The 15,842-nt window shown below is 40.4% G+C and overlaps 2 protein-coding genes across 2 annotated transcripts; one reads left to right on the forward strand and one right to left on the reverse strand.

The window, feature by feature from the left end:
- Positions 1–1,557: 1,557 nt before the first annotated feature.
- Positions 1,558–2,261, reverse strand: CGCA056_v014140 (GPI-anchored CFEM domain protein; the record flags this gene model as incomplete). The annotated part of the gene is made up of 2 exons (XM_037329382.1): positions 1,558–1,871; positions 1,991–2,261. 2 exons carry the CDS (start codon positions 2,259–2,261, stop codon positions 1,558–1,560), a joined length of 585 nt encoding a protein of 194 aa, XP_037172073.1.
- Positions 2,262–10,839: 8,578 nt separating this feature from the next.
- On the forward strand, positions 10,840–12,221 carry sdnE-0 (Cytochrome P450 monooxygenase sdnE; the record flags this gene model as incomplete). Its single annotated transcript, XM_037329383.1, has 2 exons — positions 10,840–11,367; positions 11,430–12,221. The coding sequence occupies 2 exons, from the start codon at positions 10,840–10,842 to the stop codon at positions 12,219–12,221; spliced, it is 1,320 nt and encodes a 439-aa protein (XP_037171850.1).
- Between the last annotated feature and the right edge of the window lie 3,621 nt (positions 12,222–15,842).

Raw genomic sequence — 15,842 nt, forward strand, 5'->3', positions numbered from 1 at the left:
GACGTGTATCGGCCCGGGGTTTGACGGGATGAACAGGATGAAGTATGTCCGTTGGACTCGATGTTTTGATCGCACGTCACTAATTCAGGCGGATGTCAGAGAGCATCTCAAACGCAGGCATTTTAAGGACTGCACTTGCCAAAGGTGTGGTGTGCAATTCAGCTCCAACGATACATTACAAGACCATCTCAGAGCCCTAGAACCATGTAAACTTGCACACGCTCAACTTGAAAAAGGGTTGCTCACATCAGTTCAATGGGCTCATATCCAAGCAAAGAGAGGTCGGTCGGCGTTCTGTAGAAGAGCGATGGAAAGAGATCTACCTGATAATCTTCCCCAAAGCTCAGGGAGAATCAATACCCAGCCCGTGTAAGAAACCATCGCGTTAGGTCAAATCCTCGGACCCACTAACGTGCTCACAGATTTCGAGGCTTTTGAGGTTTCCAACAACGTGACAGCTCAATTGAATTCGGAAGAGTTCGACGTGTATCTCAAAACACACCTGCCCTCGCGAGTTCTGGTACGGTTGAAGGAAGAGTTGAATGTGTTCTCTGAGATGGTGCAGCAAAAGCTGGCGACAATAGTACAAGAGGAGTCGACTGAAACATTGAAAGCTTACATGCGCCAGAGAGGGAGTGACCAGCTCGGAAGCTCCGATTCCCCAGATGTGGCACCTATGGAGACTGGAATGAACGACTTCAGCGTCGACGAAATGTTGAAGATGTTTAGTGGAGGAGAGACATTTGACTTCGAATTACCGACAAGTTGGAAGGAGTGGCAATTTGATATCAATTGAAGCAGCGCATTCAGGCACTTTGTATTTGTAGCCTAAGAAAGCTGAATCAAACGGGCACTGGAAACCTAGCGCACTTCAAGGTAATACATGAAATCAAGCTCAGTGGAGAATCTTCCAGATGAAATTCTAAGTTGTACCTTTGTGCAATTGAGAAGTGATCTCACCGACAGCAGGTCCATCCTCGAACCGGGGATGAATTCTTCAAATATACTCAGGCACTAGGGAATCTCTCAAAAAAGCTTTGTCTTATCAAACTGTCTCAAACCAACATTAAAGGAGTGTGAATGTTGATTTACCGCAAGCTGCATAATCAACTCTTCAGCTGTGAACCCGAAACATGTTCGATGGCTTGAATGTGCATATTCTATAATTAGGATTAAACAACTAACCCCATCCGCGACAGAACCCCGTTAGAACTGTGGCAATTATTCAAGCTGTCCACAAGCCTGGCCCAGTGGGTCAAGAGGCTGGCGCGCAACATCGCCATGGCGCAGAGATACCACACTAGTCGTGGTCGCAATGTGTTTGTCGTATGTCGTTCAGTGAGGTCGTCGGTAGAAGAAGAGTCGGGCTGAGTATGTAGGTCGCCGGCCTCTGGGTATATCCGTCCATGAATCGTGGTGCAAATAATGTCGTAGAATGTGAAGAAATTTCCAACCCGTCAACGTCGTCCTACACTATCCGAGTCCCCTTGCACCTTGAGCCGTCCTAAACGGTAGGCTCTTCCGAAATCCGCGATGGTTTCCACTGGCCGCGCCGCCTTAAGGCATGATTCCGGCGAATATCGTCGCGCCGACCATAGCGGCCAGCAAACCGAACTTGTAGTCCGATTGACGGCCGGCGGCGTTGACAGGGGACGCAGTTGAGATCGGGCTGACTGTGGCGGGCGGATTCCATGGGTTTCCTCCTCCACCTTGCGTCGCTGAGGCAGACGAGCCTCCAGCACCACCAGAGCCGGATGCGCTTGCGGTCGCAGTTGCCAACGTAGATCCAATGCCAGAGGGAGAGGACATCGCCGAAACGAACGAGCCAGAGACGGTTTGGCCGCCTGCACCTGCACCGGCGCAACCACAAACTAATTGGGTGTTAGTATTGCCGTAGCATGGAATTGAGATTGATATTGGTAAGGCCCATAGTGGACCACGACACGGACAAGGTGTTTGATTCGGATGCGAAAGGAAGAGCGTGACTTACCCGACGAAGCACCGTTGATAACAGCCTGGAATGACGCGGCAGGACAACCCGTCGCGACACAAGGCTCAATGGCAGCATACAACGCCGCCTCCTTCCCACATTGACATCCAAAGTCGAGGCTATCGCAGCCAACGTACGACGCGCCCTCGAGGAAACAACTCTGCGCGCAAGAAGGAATCTCGGTGACGGCAACGCTCGCGCAGTTCTCCGCCGCGGCCGCACCGCTCGCCAGCAACACCACGCCGGCAACAATTCCAACAATATACTTCATGATTGGCGTCTTTCTTCTTTTCTATCCCAAGAAGAGATGGTTAAGCGATTGTGATAGAGACTGAATTGGGAGATGGTGAAACGAGAAACGCTTCAAGGGGTCGTTGTGAGCATGAAGATGCAGCGTCCAATTCGTTCTGGGAGGAGACGGGGGGAGCTGGGTGCATGCAGGAGGTGAAAAGTTGACAAGCTTTCTCTTCGAATGGACAGAAACCCCACGTAGAGAGAGGGTAGGAGTGGGAACGGGGAAGTCAAGGGTAGTCACGTTATTTTGTTTGCTTGGGTCGTTGCTTGGAAATGACTAGAGCTTGGGGTCATTAGAGATCGCCCGCTCTCTCAGCTGCTCCTCGCAGCAGCCCAACACCTAGCTTCCTCGGGAGCTATCTCTCTCTCCTCTGGTAAAGTCGCTTTCACATGTGGTTTTGCCCGACGGCTCTTCGGCATGAGGTCATGCTAACATTGGGAATATCATCACTAATACGACGCGGGTGGAGGGATGTCACCCACACCACCCACACACATCCAAAATTTGGCCGACGATTGTGTCCCTCGCCCAGCCATCTTGGCCGTTGCCCACTTTCCCCCGCAGTTACCCCGGCCAGCTGGGGTCGGGGTTGCCTTCCGATACGGGGCAAGACGCGGGGGAAGCGACAGGGGTGGCCGTGGACGGTGTGGTGCTGATCTCTGGACCTGGCGCTACCGCAGGTGTTGTTCTCATTAAGCTTTTTGGGCGGGAACGAATCGTTTGTCTGATGTGGGTGTGGGTTGGACGAGCTGTTTGACGGTGCTCATGTCGGGTGAAAGACGCATCGAGCTATTGAGGCCGGGGTTATTGGCGAGTTGGAGGGAACACAACCCTGACGATGTGATTTGTCGTGCAGGTGATAGGATGGCTGAGCCCACATTGAATGGCCCGAGGCTGGGCACAGGCACGCGACAAACATTTGATAAGGTTCTCGTTGGACTGAGAGCTCGTATTGAATGTTGGTGGTGGTGAGAGGAAGCGGAGAATTGAGAGACAGGCTGACCGGTGTCTTGCGGTGGCGAGCCTTTTATTTCTCAGCAACTGCTTTCTCGCCTCAAACCAGCTTACAGCTCTTGAGCTGGGTCAACGGTAGCGTTGATTAGTTTGACGGTGTTAGCCTTAGCCGTTGGGAGAGCTGGCTGGGATAAGCCAATGAGATGCATCATCCCACGAGGAGCTAGTCATGGTTCGCAAGACACTACGGTAGTGCCGAGGTCAGGACCCATCGGTTGGACAAGAGGTAGATATAAGAACAGACACGATTCAATTCAAAATGTCCTGTCAGGAATGAATCTCGGACTTTCTTGCAAGCCACATTGCGTCCGGCAACATCCTTCCAACTTGTCCGTCATGAAACGATCGCTGCCCGATGATGGTTCGTCTCGTGTTTGCACTGCCCATGAGGGATTTACGTAGATACCCAGGACCTTGTAGCGGAGATTGCGACTTTCTTGATTCAACTACTTACTTGTTTTTGACGCGATTCTGGAACTGGCGGAAGTTGTGCCCCGGGGCGGATTTGTTTGACGCTTTGATATGTGACGTCGCTAAATTGCTTCTACACCATTCCGTTCGTCAGCCTGAAGACGCATCATAGGGTGGCAACTGAGAAAAATAAGCGAAATAGCCTTCAGCAGTCAAATCAGCTGGTTCTAGTCGAATCCAGATTCATCACATCGCCGGAAAAATATCGAAAGCCGAACGATATGTTCATGGCGTACGCGAAAAGAGAGATCTTGCGACCGCGCCGGTTGAATTTTGATCGATGCGCATCCTTCCCGCAGCCGCCCATTGGATGTCATCCATGTTGGCAAGTTCAAAGTGTTCAATTCCATCTGCCATCTCGATAAGACTCATGGGAACCGGCTTCCACCTTCCCCGCTGGGACAAATAAGTATTCTTTCAGCATTGATCTTCTATTTCTCAGCAGTTTTTGCGTTATCAGATGCCGTAGAGATCTCAGAAGACGCCGATTCTGACTACTCCGGGTCTGCCAAGCTCCAACATCACGTCTTACCTTACCTTAGAAATGGAAGTCCTGTTAGCGTCAATTTTGGCTGAATGCGCTCGTCGATACTTAAGATCTCGATGTACAAATGAATCACCTCTTTCTAGTTGATGAGATGACCTTTGTGCTTGAAGCGTGCCATAAGGAAGCCTTTGAGGAAATGAAACCCCGCTGCATCATATCATAAGGTACCCTACTACTTTACACCCAGAACGTTCTGTTGCGACGATTCCAAGGAACTGGAAAAGATGTCCAGTATCGCAATAATACGGAATTCTCCTGCCCGTATGCATCGACCGCTGGCAATGCCGCACAAACGGCCCCAGTCATGTTTAATTTGCCCCGGCTTAAAAGTTCAGAAAAAGGTGTCAGTTCATTTTGAAGGTTCCTGATTTGACAAATCACTTCACCTAATATGTGTAGGCCAGAAGCATTCTCCTCAAATTTGATACACAGTAGCCCTGATCTCGTACCACGCAGTTGTCCTGGTGTTACTTTGATGGAGACGACTCTCAGTACCGGCTCTTGGAAGCAACCCGACCACCACCCCCTGTGCCAGACACAGGTGACCTCAAAGAAGTTATGTGAATTATCAAGATGGTCAGTAGAAGACGGGTGTCCATGCAGGGTCAAAAATCTGAACATGTTGCTATTCTTTCAATGTCTAGCTTGGTAGGAAGGAGGCGATCACAGACGCGAAAAGGAACTAATGACTTATAATACTAGTGTGATCTATATAGAGCTTTTGTAGAGCTTACAGTTGTCAAGTCTGTTGGTCATTAAGGTAGGTATGCTTTGAACATGTCTATCCTGGCGTTTCAAAATTCCCCTCAATTCTATTGATTGCTCTTGTAGATTTAGGCAGACGTGCAAGCTGCGCGGGCGTGTAGCTCAATAATATAGTCGGAATCTCAGTCGCTATAAATTTGTGCAAGAGAATCACACTCAATCTTGGGGTCGCCCTACTGTAGTCATCAGTCGGTCAAATGGTTCCTGTGATGCGATACCTCGCTTAGCGTCGATGTCTGCCTACCGAAATACGCGAGAGGTCTGGAATGCTGATAAGTTCGCGCTAAGGATCCTTTTCCGTCAATTCGAGCTCTGGCGTTGATATGCACAGATAGTTCCGGATGAGCTCATTCATTGCTGCCTCCTGAATGGGGAATCCTTCCTTCGGCTTCAAACCTTCTCTTTCTGAGGTATGATGGACCGTGTTTGTCGGGGTACATGCAACAGGACGAATATCTGACGCAGAAAGAGGACGCGCCGGAGCCACATCGAATATTGCCTGACCACGCATACATCTTTGAGTATCACCGAATCGCAACCGCATACGCGTTATCAACATGGTGTCTTTCACTGCTTTCGGTGGTGTGATAGTTCTGTACTGGGTTTGCTTGGCCATCTATCGTCTCTATTTAAGCCCTTTAGCGAAAGTTCCAGGTCCCAAAATTGCTGGTAAGTCCCACGTCATGCTGGGACCTCAAGCAGGAATAGAGGTTTAAGTTAGTGACTCACTAACGCGAATAGCTCTCACGTCGTGGTATGCTGCTTATCATGATATCTGGCCCGGCGGCTAATATGTCTGGGTCGTTGAGGAGATGCATCGACAGTATGGACTAGTTGTCAGTGTTGAATGAATTGCTTGATTGCTTAATAAATAGGTCCTCTATAGAGGTAGGTAAGCTCTTATTATATATAATAAACACCTTACTAGCTATATTTTTAGCTTTGCGCTACTATAGTTTAACCTCTATTTGATACTTTTATTTAATCTAAAGTAGTAAGCTAATATTAACTAAAGAAAAGAAACGAAAAGTAATTAAATACATTTTATAACGCTCTATCTATATAATATTAAGTTTTATTTATTAGCTTTATAAAAAAACTTTAGTACTTAAAACTCTATAAGAAAAATAACTAGCTATTAAAAAAGTCTATTAACTATACTTTTTTTAGATTATTATATAAATATTAAGTAACCTTTTTATTAACTTAATAAGTGTTATACTTAGCTATCTAACAGTAGGGTCTGGTAACAGAAGGTGGGGATTAATACATTCTAACAGTATACTAGGTCGTAGTTATAGGTCGTAAGTCGTAAGCTATAATAGATTAGGTCTTTAGAGACTAAGGTGATCAGTCTTAAGTTTAATAAGTAATTCGTAGTAAAAGTAAGCTAGAAGTATCCCTAAGGATAAATATAAAGTGAATGACTAAAAAGCTATAGAAATCTAACTAGAAACTAAGCTTAGGTTATACTATGTATAAATTTAAATAGTACTTTTTATCTATCTATAAGTGATCACTTAGGTATGAAAAGTAATTATAATTAGTGAGTAGAACTAGTTAACTAATTACTAAGCGTTTTCTAATATACTTTACTAATTGTTCTTTATCTTATCATTATATAATTTATACTATAGTTCTTTTATTCTAAGTAAGTCCTTATTATTCTTATCTCCTATAATATAAATGTTCTATTTTAGCCGCCTAATAACTTAATAAGTTATATAGTTTATTACTCTTATTTATAGGTTGTAATATTAGGTCTCTTTTCTAAAAGTCTTATCCTTAAGACCTAATATAAATAAGTTATTAGTCCTAAGTTAGAGATTTATTAATTATACTTCCTATTTTACCTATAATATTAACACTACATTAAGTTATATTTAGAAATTATAATTAAATACTATTTCTACTTTTTATTATTATTATTAAATATTATATATTACTAAGTTTAGTTTTATTATTAATATACCTTATTCTTATTATTATTATTTAGGAAAGCATTATAAGCTTCTCCTTAGTAATAAACTTTTTAGCAAATATACTTATTTAGAGCGATTATATAATATAGTAGTAGATAGTATCTATATTTATAGGTTTATCTATAGTTATTATACTTATACTAAGTTAACTTACTTTTAGTTAACTATTTATTAAATAAAGCTACTTATCTAGAAGATTCTAAGGTAGCTAAAAAAGAAGTATTAAAAAAGGAAACTATTATTTTATATACTATATAAGCTAAGTTAGATAAGTTTATAGTATAGTTAGATCGTTTATATAAGTAGAAAAAAATAATGTTTTATAAAAGTTAAGAGGTTATAAAAGAGGAGCTAGTAGTATCTCCTATATTAGAGGTTTAATCTATAAGTAGTTTTAATATATTGAACTTAGAAGTAATTCTAAACTAAAATCCTAATACTTTAAATTTGTTATTAAGGGGGTTTTAGTTATTTTTAAGTATTTTTAAGTAAATAAATAGTTTCCTTTATTTAAGTTAATCTACTTCTATTAGTAGTCTAATATATCTATATAGGTACCTAATATACAAGTACCTAGTAGTGTTTATTAGAAGTAGTATTATTAATATTATTTCTTATTTTTAATATTACTACTAATAGGTTATAAATTTATCTTTTATATTAATAACATTTTTAACTAGTTCCTATATATTATCTTTATAGCTATACCTTTTCTACTTAATAAAATACTAATATCTTTTTAGTTTTTCTAAATAGTTAATAATTCATTTAACTTTATATTTTAGTTTATTATTTTCTATAATAGTAAGGTTACTTATTTATAGTTTATATAATATTAATTTAAATAGTAAAAAATAGAATATTAGAAAATATTTTATTATACTAAATAAGTTAAGTTTATAGTTAATTAATAAAACTTTTCAGAGGATTTTAAAACGCCTAAGTATCTTTAAACCTAATTTATCGTTTAGTTATTTTATTTTAATATTTTACTATATAAAATAAATACTATCTCCCTTTTTTAAAATTAATCTTTTAATCTTTTATTTATTAATAAACTTAGCTATTTATTATTATATAAATTTAAGTTTTCTATATATATTATCTTAGATATCTTTTATCTATTTAATTATAATAATAGCTTTTAATATTATTAAGTTAGTTTAAAGTTCTCTATAAATAGTAAGTTTAAATTAATAGTTAAAATAAAAGAAAGATTCCTTAATATTCTCCTTAATTCTATTATTATAAATAAATTAAGCTGTTAATAATAACATTACTTAATTATTTTAGTTATAATTAATATAAATATAGAGATATATTTAAAAGATTTAATTAATTCTTTCTATTTATCTATTAATCTATAAGTAAAATACAGTAAATATTACTTATTTAATACTAAATTATAATATAATTAACTTTTAGAATTAAGAAGTAAGAATCTTATCTCTATCTAATATAATTTCTTGTAGTATTCTATAATTAGTAATAATATATTCAAGGAATATATAGGTAAATTCTTTAGTATTATTTATTTTGTTATATAAAATAGAATGCGTATATTTTATAAATCTATTATTAATAATAATAAGAATACTATTAAAATAAACTTCTATGAGAGGTTTCGAAGACTTTAATAGCTTAATAATAAAATTAAGAGATATAAAATATTATAGTTTATAGTATAAATAGAGGTTATAGTATGTTATAAAGTTAATATTAATTAGGTTTATTTTTTAAATAAACCTTATATTTTTTAATAAGTTTTATAATACATTCTCTAGTAATTCTTTCTCTATATTATTATTATAGTTTCTTCTAAGCTTTTATAATTTCTTAGTAATTATATATTAGTAGACTATAGAATTCTATAATTATTTTATTATTTAGTTTACTAATTAGGCTAATACTAAGTTATCTAGCTATTATTAGAAGTTTAGCTATTAATATTAGGTCTCTATTATTATAATATTTAAGAATTACTTAGGTTTCTTTTAATATTAAGATCTTATAGTTTAGTTATTAGCTAAAAGCGTTAGCTTTACTGTTTTTAATCCTTTTTGATAGATAATTTAGAAGTTATATTCTAAAAGGAATTCTAACTGTTTAATTTATTATTGATTAAGTATTTTTAATATAGTAAAATGTATTAAGTTTTTATAGTCTATATATATATACTTTATAAATTATTCTTGAAAGCTTAAATTGCTATTTTTTAAAAGCTTTAATAATTACTATAAGCTTTTTATTATAAATCTAATAGTTAAGCTTAAATTCAGAGAACTCATAAGAGAAAAAGGTATATAAATATAGTTATTTTCCTAAATCTCTCTAAAATAGCTAAACTTTTAAGGTAAAATTTGAGGCGTTTAATTCTAGTTTAAATGATTCTTATAAGCTTAAGATTATTAACAAAAGCTCTTACTACTAAAAAACTTATAAAAGATTAGAATATCCTTAAAGTTAGAGTTCTTATTATTAATATTAAATTTATCGACTATTTACAAAAAGATTAGCTAATAGCTTTACAAATAAGTTAATAGCATTTATAACTATTTTTAACTAAAGGAAATAGAATCCTAATTAGCGTTTTATTTTCCTCACTAATAAGCTTATTGGTATTATTATTTAATAAGTCTATTAAACACTTTTAGCTTTATAGTATACTTATAACTACTTTATAGTAGTAAAGCAGTTTATATAGCTAATATCTATCTTTATATAAATATAGTATTATAATATAAAAATTAAGAACTTATAAGAAAGAAAAAAGACTTATAAGAGAATAAATATGGAAAAAATAGAAACAAAACAAATTACTACATAAGTAATTAAAAAGATCTCATAAATAATAATAAAATAATACTTCTGAAATATATAAAAGTTAGGATATATAAGGGAAGAAAAAGATTTCTATAGGAGGGCTTGTAGAAAATTCTATTCTTATTTATATTAAGAGAGCGTTTACTTATCTAGTTTGCTTAATATTAATATAGCTTATATATTTATATAATATTAATAATATATTACAAATTAAAAGACGTTTTTATAACCCTATATAAAGAAGTGCTCTATAGCTCTTTTAAGAGCGCTCTCTACTACACTTTAAGGAATCCTATATTAGTATTATATTTATTTTAGTTTAAATAAATACTTTTAGGCGCAAAGCTCTTATTAGTTATTTATATAGCTAAAGAGGTATATAGTAAAGTATCTAATAATATACTATATACCTTATAAAGAAGCTTTAGTAAGTACTTACTAAGAGGTAGGTTATATCAGCCGCATAAGCCTAATCTGCTTAGGATATAAAGTGCGCTAAAAGCGTAATATCCTCTGACAAAAAAAATATTTTTATTTAACTCTTCAGTCTCCTCTTACTATTGCTCACATAATATAATAAATCTATTAAAATAAAGAAATCCTTAGTTATAAATATAGAGAATTAGAAACTAAAAAAACTTATAAACTAGAGGAATAATAAATAAAAGGGAAATATAATACATAGTATTTATTATAAGACTATAAGTTAAAACTACTAATAATAGAGTAAATTCTAAGTTACAGCTTAAAAAAGGGTTTAGTATTTATATCTAAAGTATTATTCTTCTCTTTTTTAGCTTTTCTAGCTTTAAACGTAATATATTTAGCTTTTCTATCCTTATAGTATTACTTATATTCTTAGTAAAAATTAAAATATTTCTTAAAACGCCTCGCTAGCTACACTCTTAGCCCTACGCCACTATGGCTCAACCTCTATTGAACAGTCAGAACTATGCCTGACGTAGTGCACGTCAATGATCCCAGCTTCGTCGATAAACTATATCCTGCTCAGTCTTCCAGAGCCCGGCGCGAGAGAGCGGAGACGGTCCTTGGGTTCTTCGGACAGACCTTCTCGGTCTTGCCGACTCGCGATCACGACTTGCATCGCCGACGCCGCGCGGTGTTGAGCCGCTTCTTCTCCAAGGAAAACGTACGAAGGCTGGCGCCGATCATCAATGAAACCCTAGGCGATCTACTGCGGCGGATGGAAGGGTGGTCTAGGACCGACGAACCAATTGACTTTGACCCGGCAAGCCGACCTGCAACAAAAGATGTCATTCAGTCGTATGCTTTAGGCGAGGGCGAAATGTGCTTGCTTATGGAGTATTGCAACGCTGCGTTTTTCGAGGTATTGACGCCAGGAAGGATGACGCATTTCAGTGTGCATTTCCACACCATCGCCATGGCTTTCCAGAGCCTGCCCCCGAGGATTCTCGTGATTTTGGCCCCATATATCCAGGCATTCGTCGCCTTTGTCGAGGTAGGTGCCACAGGTCTTTGAGCGAACAAATCGTGGCCTGAGCGGATACTGATGCGGCGTAGGATCTTACTGTCAAAATTGAAACCATCCGAGGGTCAAAGGATGATTATGAGGGGAAGACGATATTCCACGTGATTTTGGAGAGCGATGTTCCCGAGTCGGAAAAGTCCACGCCGCGACTAGTAGATAATGCCATGGTGCTCGCGATTGCGGGGTCCGACACCACCGCAATGACTCTATCATCCCTCGTGTTTCATATCTTGAGTGACGAATCCATATTTCTGCAAATCAGAAAAGAGCTGGAATCCGTCATGCCGGATGCGAATCAGTCTCCAGATCCAGTCAAACTCGACAGCCTCTCTTATCTAAACGTAACAATCGAGGAAGCTCTGCGGATGTATCCCAGTGCTACGCATCGCCAGGACCGTGTGGCCCCCGATGAAGACTTGATATTTGAGTATTCCGATGGACGAACTCTAGTGCTCCCAGCTGGCGCAATGGTGGGAATGACGGCACCGCTCCTGAGTAAACATCCCGCCTGGTTTACCGAACCCCACGTTTTCAACCCAGATCGATACATCAATGACCCCAAGCTCTTCAAGAAACATCTCACATTTGGCAAGGGCGGACGTCAGTGCCTGGGTATGAATCTTGCGTATCAAGAGCTGCAGACATTTACGGCAGGAATCTTCCGCAGGTATAGAATTTACGACCCAAGGCTCAAATCGCAAGACGGTCCGACGTTGGAGCTGTTCGAGACCAGAACTGACGACGTTCGTATGCACGCAGACTACGTTACACCAGGTCTCCGACCTGATAGCAAAGGAGTTCGTGTTAGAATACGTCATGACTAGGGCCTCACGATAATGAATACACTCTCATGTTCCTTCCACGATAACAGTCATGTCAACATACAAATCATCTCCTATGAATGCTTAAAGTGTCATGTCAAGCTCAGATGATGACGCATGCCGTCTCATCTGATCTGTCAGACAAAAGGCTGGAGGCCAACATCTAAAAGAAGCATGTCTTGTCTGCCGATGAGCACAAATCTCCGAGTTCTCTCGTTGGAGATGATATTTCGTTTAGTTTCGTTGATGCTTTTGTACTAAAGTCATACTAATACTGGTCGTGACTGATACTAGGTTGAATTGAAATATATGGCCTAAGGCCAGAGATCATTATCTTTCAAATTACTCATTGTGTACCTAGTTCTGAATGTGACCAAGTTTAACAGACGTCTGCCTAAAACCTCCACGACTGCTAGAACGAGGACACTCTCGGCAGACGCAACTGGGCTGCAGTACTCGCGAGAGCTAGTTCTTCTCAACAATTAAGCCCACAAGGCTTAGAGCTATCCGCTGTCTCGGGATGTGAGGTCTCGGGACGCCGCTGGCAAAACAAGCCAGAGTGATTAAGGTCAGAGACATCTTCCGAGCGAGATGCACGCCAGGATCTATGCGTAGAGTATGGTGCGTTTGGCCCTGGCGCAAAGTGGCGTCGATTGATGCCTTTCATATAGGCCATCCGTGTAGCAACGGAGATGCATTTTCGGCGCCTCTCTTTCGGCTGACATTAAGGTCTAGACCATCGCACTAGTCGCGCGTGCAGCGTGCATATCAAATATCAGGTCAGCCGATATGCAAGTCTTTGCATGTGGCAGTCCCAACCATGTTCTCAAATGGTGTTGATCAACAAGGGGATTGAAACGTTCTAGGGCCTCCAGCGAATGATAACCCAGTTATTTGGACAGACGTAGCGAAAAAAATGTTTCGGCATTCGTTCCTGCAGTGTCACCATGCATTTCCTGTTGGCCACGCTTCGTGCCTAAAGCTTTGCAGAAAGCCACGAAGTTTCTCATTTAATTGATTCCAGCCAATGTTCTTTCACCTGGCTTAAGATTCAGCTGAGGTGTTTCAGCGAGTGAAACGGCGAGAAAACTGTCAAACATCTAGGGACCTTCTCATACATGCGAACTCCTCGCGCGATATTCGCATAGTCAGAGAGGGAGATTAGGCTGAACAGTTGGCTGGACAAATGCATCCGTAGTCCTCATTTTAAATGCAGTCCATTCAAACCGCGTTCCTATTCCAATCATCCAGCTTATATTCACTTGTGGATGTAGGCGTCATGTTGATGGCGACGATTAGTAGATCATGTAAGCTTGACTTACCTAATTAGACAGGTAGCACACACCGCTCAACGAAGCGACGAATTTCTTATTTTCTTGGGTACAATATGTAGAAGCAGATGTGTAACACGACTAGCTAATGTTCGGGCCGCAGCCCCCAATCCCCTGTTGCAGGCTTATCTTAAGAGCGATTGGTCTTTTCATGAGCGCCATGCATTGGTGACGTTGAGAAGAAGGGTTAGCGCACCCACACCGTACCATGGACAGGGGCTGGAACTCGGGGACGCCGATATCACCTTGCGTCTAAAATGTCAACATATGATGCTTGCTGAGCAACATAGCCGGAGCTCCCTCCGGTACTAGGTAGGTTTCAGCCAGCACAACTCCTGCAGGACCGGAATCAAGGTGGCCCCATTCTTTCGGAAGAACCCTCGGAGATTTTCTGCGTTGTATGATGTTGAAATTTTGGCACTGCTCCGGAATCTGCACCTGGTGTATGGTTGCTCACTAGAGCCGGACCCTGCTCCGTGATCCCAGACCACCACGAATGTCACTCAGACATCTGACGTGCCTTAGCACTCGAAGTCACACTACCATGTATTATTCAGATTCCATGCAGCAGCACGTTTTCGTCGCAGCCTATGCCCGACCCATGACTGCCGAGTACATCATTTGCCGCGATTGGGCTCAGGGCTTGCCACCCTAAATGCAAGCCGCCCGAAACGTTTACAGACAGCAAGGCCTCAGATTCCAACGGAATTTCCGAGTGGTCACCGTTTTTTCGGAAGGCTCCCTGTATTTGCGACTGCACAGCTCGGAATCTCTATACAGACAGCCCACTACCTTCATTGTGTAAGTATGCATCCACTGCAGACAAATAGACTGACTCGAATGCGATGATGTCTCGGGTCCTACTTGTCTCGGGCTCCACTATTCAGCTTGACAGTGTAAGGCGACCACGACCTCAGGAGATGTCCCAAAGCCTCGGGTTTAGTATGTTCATCGGACTGCGGATTGATGGGTGCCGCACGGTAGCAGTCTCATGGACCATGATAACTACGGCACACTGCCGGCAGGATCAAGTAATACGTAGGTATTAGAGGGATGATAATATGAGCTGAAAGCCTTCAGACAACGAGTCATCCCATCCCGTGCATGTTACTAACTATCCTGACAGCTTGTTACTCAACGCATCATGAAAACTTATATATCATTGCTCGTGGGCAGAGAGTATGCTTCGTTTGTTCCTTGCGATGGCATAGTATATCCCCTTATCCTCAATACCAGCGACTGTACGCCTGTAGCTGCTCGTCTTCCTACAATAAACGAAAACTTGGAAATGGATCGTTACCCTTGCGTCAACAGATACAAGCCTCGCGTCGACTGTCCAGCCTGGGTCTACGTATACGGTGCAAGATGCGAAGACTGCGTTATTGTCAGTTTCATTCAGGCCCACAAATACCAGAATGCTAACCTCTTCAGTATGATCGCTAAAATTGCTGGGCACCATTTATCATGGGCTCAAATGTTGGTGACTGGCAGTGGGCGCAAGTGGACAGAAGGGAAAGCCTAAAGCACAACGAACTCCATTGTGCAACCGAAACTGGGGCAAAACCAGTCTTTTTCCAGGGTCTGTCTGTGATCCATCTACAGAGAGCATATTGGTCTCCAAACCCAACGGGAATGGATCAAATCGAGTATCTGGCCATACCAGAGTGACAGTCCAATCCTTTTGGGATACATATCATGGTCATAAAAACAGAAGATGGTACCACAATTCATTCCTCATAGGTGCCTTCGGAGAACACCTTTAAAAGTCTTTTGTCTCATCTGCTTTCATCACGAGCTCAATTCTGTGCTCGAGAAGAGGTGCAATGAATGGTTTATGATGATACTTATGCTACTCTTCTGGGTTCGTTTATAATAAGAGCGGATGTGGATTAGGGCTGTGGTCTGGGAACCCACTGCGGGTGCGGAACTGTTTGCTACAATAAAGCCGAGTTGTAAAGGTGATATCAGGTGTGACATGGCATGGAATGGATTGCAAAAGCCAATCAAAGATCCGTGTGGCTTTATCTGGAGTAAATACCAATAGCTATGGCTGCATACAATTTTGACAAATGTTTTGAGTCATGGCCACGGAGGCGCTATAGACGGAGATGGACCGTACGTCAGCGAATCCTGGCGATGGATGGTATATAGTCAAACTTGTGACTTTTTTGATTGAGCTGAGCATTAAGTACTTGCGACCGCTATCTCTGACTGCGGATTGCGCAACAACACGGTCAATAAGCAACGCCCGACGGCCAGAGAAAAGGCTGCAATTTATTAAATCTGCAGATCG

Source organism: Colletotrichum aenigma (genome assembly GCF_013390185.1).
Source record: "Colletotrichum aenigma strain Cg56 chromosome Unknown KSG_Cg56_contig10, whole genome shotgun sequence".
Lineage (NCBI taxonomy): Eukaryota > Fungi > Ascomycota > Sordariomycetes > Glomerellales > Glomerellaceae > Colletotrichum > Colletotrichum aenigma.